Source organism: Mytilus galloprovincialis, chromosome 12 (assembly GCF_965363235.1).
Source record: "Mytilus galloprovincialis chromosome 12, xbMytGall1.hap1.1, whole genome shotgun sequence".
NCBI lineage: Eukaryota > Metazoa > Mollusca > Bivalvia > Mytilida > Mytilidae > Mytilus > Mytilus galloprovincialis.
Genome location: NC_134849.1, coordinates 2,346,197 through 2,355,945, shown reverse-complemented (window position 1 = coordinate 2,355,945; position 9,749 = coordinate 2,346,197). Strand labels below are relative to the sequence as shown.

Genomic DNA, 9,749 nt, shown 5'->3' with positions numbered 1-9,749 from the left:
TATAAATGGCAAACATTAAATTTTCAAACAATTCACTAAGGAAAACAGACTGTCTAATTTATTACAAAACAATTTCTGAAAACCAAATATGACAGAGACGAACCAACAACAACCACTCAACTACAGGCACATACAAAATTTGGCAATGTTGAACATGTTTGTGAGCATTCATACCTTCCCTAACCTGGGACAGTGGTGTAACAACAAAACAAACGTAGTGTTATGCGTTTACTTTTTTATATGGGATTGGAGGTTTAAAAGGAGGATTGAGATCTTATAAGCATTTTTAACCCCGCTGCATTTTTGCACCTGTCCCAAGTTAAGGGCCTCTGACCTTTGTTAGTCTTGTATTAATTTAATTTTAGTTTCTTGTGTACAATTTGGATATTAGTATGGGGTTCATTATCACTGAACTAGTATATATTTGTTTAGGGGCCAGCTGGAGGACGCCTACGGGTGCGGAAATTTCTTGCTACATTAAAGACCAGTTGGTGACCCTCTGCTATGGTTTTTTCTATGGTCGGGTTGTTGTCTCTTTGACACATTCCCCATTTCCATTCTCAATTTTATCAGAATAAACTATAAAAGTTCATACCTTCCCTAACCTGAGACAATGGTGTAACAACACAACATCAGAATAAACTATAAAAGTTAGTTGTATATATATATATACGTCTCTTAGCCCTGGTAAATCTCTCAACTGGTATAATAATGTACCGTATTTAGCTTTTGCTCCATGATTTATATGCGGCAGGAATATTTTTTAATGCAGTGTCACATTCCAACGCATTATTGTCCATCATTTCAGCATTGGATATATTTCAGTGTGTTTACTCTTTTAATTGATCACATTTCTATTTGAGTGGGAAAATAATTCGTATATTTTTTTTTTGAGTAAAACAAAAATTCACATAGGTTTTTCTAGAAGAACAAAAATTCAAATAGTTTTCGTCTCGCCTTGATGGTTTCAAAACGCAAGACTAAGGTTTGCAGTTTCTGTGGAGTCCTAGTTGGCAGCATCGTCAACAGTTTGTAAATTGTGTTAAGGGCAGTGTAAGGGAAGCACACATACCATTACAATAAAGGTTATCTGGCCCTGTCCTCTCTGTCATTGACTATAAATTTTAAAACCTCTCTTAAGGTCACATGAAACTTGAATAATTGTCTTCCCTTACACTAATACGATGTTAGAACTTAAGCCACCGGAAAATGCAAGTGCAAGGAAAAAAGTGATGGCAGAATTTTAATCAAACGTGCACTAGAAGTTATAAGAAATTCTAAATATGCTGAGCCGGACTCAACTAGTTTTACCAGGTGACTGTATCGCAATCTCGGCAAATATATAAAGAACACAACTTGTTTTGAAAATTGTAATTATAGTATTCCACCAGAAAGGTCTACATGGTAGTCAGTAGATTGGTAAACTGAAAGAAATAAAAATACAATATTTTACAATGTGTACGAATTAAATGTGAATGTTAAATACAAGATTATTAATCGAGTCAAAAACGAAAGTAGAATTTACAGTCAATTTCTCGGAAATAGATAACTTACAGTTCGTATGTATTTATAGATCACTTATCCAAAAATATCGGAGTTAAACAGATTAATTTATCACAGTTTATGAATGAATCAAACGTACTTGACAGTGGTATGTCTAGATTTCCTCAGAAAGTAGAAATGTCGTCCATTTTCCATGTGTTGAAAAGTTGATGCGGACGGTGTCGCAGAAATTAAAAGGTTGTCTATAAATGCGGTGATTTAAGAAATCGGTCCAGTTCAATTTGTTCCGGATAGATATGAAAACATGTTATAAACATTAAATGTGGAACAGAATACTTCCCGTCTGATGTCTAACTGATATCACCATTTCAAATATATCACACACTTGAATATCTGATTATATAAATCCAAAGTATCACTATAATATTGATTATACACAGTCATTCTCGATGAGAAGAATCATGTCCACGATTGGTCTTGTGTAGACGGATGCTTTTCCATTTACGACTATTCGTACTTCTGCTTTCCGGACATGTTCGTCGGATCCTTTGAACGATTTTAATATAACTCCTATGGGCCATTGAGTTCGGCAAAGATTTTTGTCCTTTAGGAGAATGACGTCTCCCTTGATAAGATCACGGCGAACTTCGGTCCATTTTCGTCGTGGTTGTAGTAACGACAGGTACTCTTTCCTCCAACGGGACAAGAAAACACTGGCCAGAGCTTGTACACGTCTCCATTCGGCTAGACATAGTTCCGGTTTGTCGAATTCTCCAAGCTGATCTGAAGTGAAGATTTAATCGGTCTTTTGTGTCAATAACATAGCTGGTGTTAAGATTAGCGGATTCTCTGGATCTGTTGATACTGGTACCAGAGGTCTTGAATTGATTATTGCTGAAACTTCTGCCATAAATGTATTTAGCACGTCATGCGTTAGATTCCTTCCAGCGGCGTTGATAAGCATAGAGTCGAGTATTCTCCTTGCAATACCAATCATTCTTTCCCAAGCCTCACCCATGTGGGAAGAATGTGGCGGATTGAAGATCCAAGATGTACCAGCATTGTACAGAAAGTTCTTGAAGGGTCCATCTTCAACGTTGATTGAGTCAATCTTTAAATCGTCGATTGCGCCAATAAAGTTTGTTCCACGGTCGGATCGGAAAATTTTAACTTGACCTCTAATAACGGCGAATCTTCTGACGGCGTTTATGAAGGCTGAAGAGCTCATTTCCTCGATTAGTTCGATGTGAACAGCTCTAGTCACTAAGCATGTGAAAAGAATTGCCCAACGTTTTGAGTTTGCGTATCCACCACGTGTTTTACGTGAAACAATTGTCCAGGGTCCAAAAGTGTCTATTCCAACGTTGGTAAATGGAGGTGACGGTTCAAGACGGTCCTCTGGCAAATCAGACATAATTTGACACTCAGTTTTTCCTCTTAGTTTGCGGCAAGTCACACATTTGTGAATGAGAGAAGAGATCAAGCGTTTAGCTCCGACGATCCAGAATCCTGCGGAACGAATCACTCCATCTGTGAAGTGGCGACCTTGATGTTTTATCTTGTCATGGTAGTGTCGGACTAATAATGTTGCTATATGATGGCGTCCAGGGACGATCAATGGTTTCTTTTCACGGAGGTTTAAGTCAGATTTGGCAATACGGCCTCCTACTCGTAATAGTCCTCGTTCGTCCAAAAACGGGTTAAGGTTAGCTATTGGGCTTCGCTTATGAATTTGTTTCTGACGTTTAATGCAATCTATTTCATCTCCGTAAACTTCATATTGAGCAGATATTAAGATGAAATGTTCGGCATTCGAAAAGCCTTCCAGAGAAGTCACTGGTGCTGCCTGTTTTGACCCGTGTAAACGGGAGAAACGTTTTGAAAAGGCTATCGCTCGCACAAGTGATGTCCAGTTGGAAAATCTGTTGAATCTATCAGTTCCGATACCTTTTTGCTCAAGTGTGGCAAATGTGTTTGCAACATTAACAGTTGCACGGATTTCTCCATCTTCCTCTGGGTCTATTAGCTGATATATGTCCTCAGAATTCTTCTGTTCTGAGAAAAGAAGTTGTCTTGGTCCTAATAACCATTCACTGCTATGAATTTCGTGTGCAGGTCCGGACCTCGTTCCCGAATCTGCTGGATTACGGTTATAGTTCCATTGACTAGGAGAACTAAATTTCCTAATCTTCTCTACTCTATTGGCGACATAGATAAAGAACCTTCTTGTCTCGTTACTGATGTAACCTAAGACAACTTTACTGTCTGTGTAGAATTTAACGTTGTCTATGTGTAAATCTAAGTTATCCACAATGGTTTGTGTGATTTCAACTGCTAATACGGCAGCAGATAGTTCAAGTCGTGGAATAGTATGACCACTTGTTGGTGCAACTTTAGCTTTCCCAAGAATGAAACCTATGTTAGGTTCACCACTACTGTCGGTCGTGCGTAGATATGCAACAGCGGCTATGGCTTTTTCTGATGCATCAGAGAAGACATGCAAATCCTTTGTGGCGGTTTTGCTGAGATACGGCACGTTGGTACGTTGAATGCGCAATGTTTCTATAGCAATTAGAGTAGCTCTCCAAGATTTCCACTCAGCTGCTGTCTGATCAGAGAGAGGTTGGTCCCAATCAACGGTTTCTGATACTATTTTCCTTAATAGGAGTTTGCCTTGTATAATCACTGGAGCTAAAAATCCAAGAGGATCATAGAGACTGTTTATCGTTGATAGAATTCCTCTCCGAGTGATCGGTTTGTTTTCTGATGATAATTGAAATAAGAAGTTGTCAGTGTTTACGTCCCAGCTGAGTCCAAGACTACGTTGTAGGGGTTTGCTGTCAGATTCTAAGTCTAGATCCTTTAAATTTGAGGCCAAGTCACTGGCATGAAATGCAGACATAAACTCTGCACAATTAGAGGCGAACTTGTGAAGCTTTAAGTTTCCATACTTTGCTAATGCTTGCTGTGTGTCCTTCGTGAGCGTAACAGCTTCCTCTCTGGTAGGACATGACGTAAGACCGTCGTCGACGTAGAAGTATCTTGTAACAAAGCTAGTCACGTGACTGCCGAACTCATGTTGTGATGCCTGGGCTGCGGCAGCAACGGCAGGTGACGGACTATTTCCAAAAACATGAACTCTCATGCGGTATTCGACAAGGTTTTCTTGTAGATCGTTGTCTTTATGCCATAAAAATCTAAGATAATTCAAGTGGTCTTTTCTCGCTACAAAGCAGTGAAACATGTGTTGAACGTCTGCAGTTACTGCGACCATTTCTTTCCGGAAACGCAGCAGTACTCCGAAGAGATCATTGGTCAAGTCTGGGCCTGTTAGCAGGACGCTGTTGAGTGAAACTCCATTACATTTGGCGGAAGAGTCAAACACACCCCTAATCTGATCGGGTTTCTTCGGGTGATAAACACCAAACAATGGTAAATACCAGCACTCTTCATGTTCGCCCAACGGCGGTGCGAGCTCTGCATGATTATTATCTAAGATTTTACTCATAAATGTAAGAAAATGTTCCCGCTTTACTGGGTTCCTATTCAGACTGGCGTCTAACATGCTAGCACGATGAAGAGCCTGTGGTTTGTTGCTTGGCAATGGCTGTCTTGGCACTCGGAACGGTAACGGTGCTACCCAACTTCCTTCCGAGTCTCTTACAAATTCGTTGTCCATCTGTTTCATGAACATTTTGTCTTCATATGACATTCCAGGCTTATCATCGTCCTTTGTTTTTTCAAAGAGTGGCGATTGTAAATCTTTCTTAACGGGGTCTGTGTAGTTTTCCCGAATGTCAAACTTGCTTGTACATGGTTGAAACGTTGAAGGTTGTCCTGTAGGTAAAATGTTAGTTATTTTGACATTTATCTCAAAAGGTACGTGCTGATTGTTAATGCAGGTCTCTCCTATCACTACCCAACCCAGTTTCAATTGTTGTTCATATGGAGTTCTGGGTGGTCCTATGCGCTGGTCAAGGACATGGTGTGCCTCTATAAGGTCTCTGCCAATTAAGAGAAGAATTTGGCAATTTTCCTCTATTGGTGGAATGCTACCCCTAAGTTCTTTTAAATGAGGGTGATGCATTGTAACTTCAGGAGTAGGTATTTCGTCCCTATTATTGGGAACATGATCACATTCAATCAGTACAGGAAGATCAAAATTGTCATTACCATTGATTGATTCCATGACGAAACCTCTTCCTCTTTTCCCGGAAGTGACTACTTTGCCGGAGCATGTTGATAGAGTGTAGTTCTCCGGTTTATCTTTGACGTCGAAAAGATTAAAGAATTCGGGCGATGCTAGTGACCGGTTGCTTTGGTCATCAATGATTGCGTACATGCGAATAACTTTGTACTGGTTATCTTTGTGATCAACATTCACAGGCAGTATTTTAGCACACGATTTCCCGCTATATGTATCTTTGCAGATCTCAGTACAGATAGAGTTAACTGAGGTTGACTTAGTTTCAGCCGATTCTGTAGGCTCCCCGCCGTAGGCTTGCTTAGATGAGCTAGACTGAGAACTTGCAGGTTGCCGTGGTCTAGTGATGTGTAGTGCGGTAGTGTGTTGTTTACTTCCACATTCTTTACAACTTATGCGTGCATTGCATTTCCGGCTTCTGTGTTTGGTAGAATCACAACACTTGTAACAGACATTGTTTTCTTTCAAAAGTCCTTTGCGTTCCTCTATTGATTTGGCTCGGAACGCTCGACATTCATTTAAGGAATGTTTTGTATTGTGCAGAATACAAAGACCTTGTTTGCTGGCGTCTTCAGATTGCTGCTCAACCGCTGTTTTATGAGTACCAACTTTAGTCTTGGGGTAAGACGTGAACCTTGGCGCAGCACCTTTTGTATTTGGTGTGACTTTTGACCCAAAGATTAATCCAGGATCGTTTTTAATTTTACTGATTTCACTGATGAAAGCAGATAACTCTGTAAAGGGAGGAAAGGCAACGCCGTGGTTAGATTTGTATCTAGACGCCCTTGTAATCCACTTTTCCTGAAGTCCATATGGTAGTTTTTCAATGACAGGGTTTATTCCGGTCGGTGAATCAAAATAAGCTAGCAGACATCCAAGCTTGGGATTTTCCTTGTGGTATTCTATTTCTGATAGAATGTCAGATAGTTCATAAAGACGTGCGTTGTCCTTATTCGTCAATGTTGGGAATTTGTCAAGTTTACTCCTGAGAGAGGCTTCCAACATTTCTGGAGCACCATACCGCTTGTCAAGCCTTTTCCATAATCTTTGTATACCTATTGTAGGATTATTGGCGTTCGACGCTCTTATGCTTATGGCATGTTTAGCAGACTCTGGACCGAGCCACTTGATCAGTAGGTCGATCTGTTCTGAGTCAGAGACTTGTAACTCATCAGTCACGTTCTTGAAGCTCGCTTTCCAAGTATGGAAGGATTCTGCCCGATCGTTAAAGCTTGTTAATCGGGAGAAAAGCAGGTCCTTACGCAAGAGAAATCTAGTAATCTCCGATGTGGGATTGATTTGTTGCTGGTGTGCAACAGGGATCTCTTCTTTAACACCTTGTTTTTTGTGTTCAGCAGGGATCTCATCTAAAAGGTCTAATTTTTGTATGCCAGTTACTATTCCCAGATCTGGGATTAAGGTAATTTCCGGGGACTTAATATCGGAAGGCAAGACAACAGGTGTCTGTGGCGGCAAGTTCAGTGCCACGGATGGCACGAACGCTGGTGCTTCATGACTCAGCTCAATCTTAACAGGACTGTGTCTTATCTTTTGAGTTCCTGTTACTTCCTTTACATCAGTTGACACAGGAAGTGTATTGACGAAATCTTGCACACGCTTGAGAGGGTCTTCCGTTTCGTCAGGGAGATCACTAACTGCTTGGCTGCCATCGTCTTCCAGGATACGAGCCTCGGCTTCTGGGGCTGCAGCTTCTCTTTTTGCTTCGAGAATGTTCATAGCGGCCTTAAGTTCGGCTTTTTCTCGGACCGCACGTGCGGCTTCCCGTTCCATTTGAGTTGTCCTGCGAACGGCCTCCTGTTCTTTTTTAGCTTTGATGTGCTCTTCCTCTTGTTCAATTCGAGCTTTTAGGTGAGCAGCCTCCAGTTCCATTTGAGCTTTCATGTGTGCAGCCTCAGCAATTTTACGCGTGGCCTCTTGTTCCGCTTCAGCTTTTCTACGTGTGGCCTCTTGTTCCGCTTCAGCTTTCCTACGTGTGGCCTCTTGTTCCGCTTCAGCTTTCCTACGTGTGGCCTCTTGTTCCGCTTCAGCTTTCCTACGTGTGGCCTCTTGTTTTGCACGGATGGCTTCTTGTTCCATTTCGGCCTTGATTTCTGTTTGTCTGTATAGGGTTTGTTCCTGTAAAACGGCCTCCTGCTTTAGGAGGGCAGCTTCTTGCTCGGCAAAGGCTATCTTTGATCTAGCGGACTCTGCCTTGGCACGCTTTCTCCTTGCTAGGCTCGACATGTCGGAGGCGTGTGAGCTCCCACTGTGCGAGGTGGTCTTTCCCTTAGATGTCCTCGTTTTTGTTGATTTAGCCCTTGTCAAGGTAAGGCGATGCTCGTGCGAAGTTTCAATTGCTAGGTCTACTTTAGACATACGGATATCCGTTGAGAATTTGCATGTATCAACGTCTTGAAGGCTGTCTAATGTTTTCGTATTTTTGAGAAATTTCAAGTACTCGTCTGTGAGCCTGCGATAATTAGTACAGGCTTGTACAATTTTATCTTGTGCTGTTAACAATTGCTGGAGGTCGTTAGGAGGGTTGGTCGTTTCTAATAACCGAGATTCTAGGTTTGACCATAGGGCCTCTAAGTCGTGATAGAACTTGTCACGTTTTTCTATAAAGGCTCCCTGTCCCTTTTCGGTGAGTTCACGCACTCGCCTAGTCTCGGCATTTTCATCTAAATTTGTTGTTTTAGACGGATTTTCTTCTGGTTCTTCAGTGACATCTCCCTCCGGAGTCTGAACCTCTTCTTGTTGTTCCTCGTGACTGGGATCCATGATGTAAATCAACTATTTGTAGGCAATGTTTGTTCAACGTTGTTGGTTTGCTGCCTAGGACGCACAAGCTGTGTTGCGTAGTGTCAAGGTAACAGCTACGAACGATGCTCCGTTGTATTTCCTGTTCAGGAGATGTGTAGACAAGCCACTGTCAATTTACTATGCTGAGCCGGACTCAACTAGTTTTACCAGGTGACTGTATCGCAATCTCGGCAAATATATAAAGAACACAACTTGTTTTGAAAATTGTAATTATAGTATTCCAACAGAAAGGTTTACATGGTAGTCAGTAGATTGGTAAACTGAAAGAAATAAAAATACAATATTTTACAATGTGTACGAATTAAATGTGAATGTTAAATACAAGATTATTAATCGAGTCAAAAACGAAAGTAGAATTTACAGTCAATTTCTCGGAAATAGATAACTTACAGTTCGTATGTATTTATAAATCACTTATCCAAAAATATCGGAGTTAAACAGATTAATTTATCACAGTTTATGAATGAATCAAACGTACTTGACAGTGGTATGTCTAGATTTCCTCAGAAAGTAGAAAAGTCGTCCATTTTCCATGTGTTGAAAAGTTGATGCGGACGGTGTCGCAGAAATTAAAAGGTAGTCTATAAATGCGGTGATTTAAGAAATCGGTCCAGTTCAATTTGTTCCGGATAGATATGAAAACATGTAATAAACATTAAATGTGGAACAGAATACTAAACGATAAGACTGCATGCAACGAATCATTTAACAACTGTTTTAAAGGAAAACAGCTAAGTTAATCAATGGGAAGGCATGTCAAATATCTCAATCTTGATCAATTCACTTAATTGTTATCTGCTCGGTTTTTAAACTATAATTTGATAAATATAGATATGTGCATACAGAACTTTTTTCAGTTTATATACAAAAATTAGTTTAGTAATTTCAATAATTGAGAAATCAAAATTACAGGAAATAAACTCATCATAGATACCAGGACTAAATTTTGTATATACGCCAGACGCGCGTTTCGTCTACAAAAGACTCATCAGTGACGCTCGAACCCAAAAAGGTTAGAAAGGCCAAATAAAGTACGAAGTTGACGTTGAAGGCCAAATAAAGTACGAAACTCGTTTTATATGACTAAAGTTTACATGTTGAGATTTAAAGCGCCACCACTAATTATAAATCCATAATATGTGGTAAAAGCATTGGTACTAATTATTTAGTACATATTATTTAGTTCTGCCCACTATGTCATGGTCTATTGAAGTTGAAA

General features: G+C 40.3%; 1 protein-coding gene and 1 long non-coding RNA gene across 2 annotated transcripts; both read right to left on the bottom strand.

Annotated features, from left to right (window-relative positions):
- Nucleotides 1–1,356: 1,356 nt before the first annotated feature.
- Nucleotides 1,357–4,389, bottom strand: LOC143054386 (uncharacterized). Its single transcript, XR_012971652.1, has 2 exons — nt 1,643–4,389; nt 1,357–1,424 (listed from the first exon to the last, which is right to left on the bottom strand). It is a non-coding gene; the product is annotated as an uncharacterized LOC143054386 (long non-coding RNA).
- A 178-nt stretch (nt 4,390–4,567) lies between these two features.
- Nucleotides 4,568–9,200, bottom strand: LOC143055113 (uncharacterized; the record flags this gene model as incomplete). The annotated part of the gene is made up of 2 exons (XM_076228256.1): nt 9,009–9,200; nt 4,568–8,790 (listed from the first exon to the last, which is right to left on the bottom strand). A coding segment is annotated over exon 2 (3,921 nt), but the record flags the coding sequence as incomplete, so codon positions are not given.
- Between the last annotated feature and the right edge of the window lie 549 nt (nt 9,201–9,749).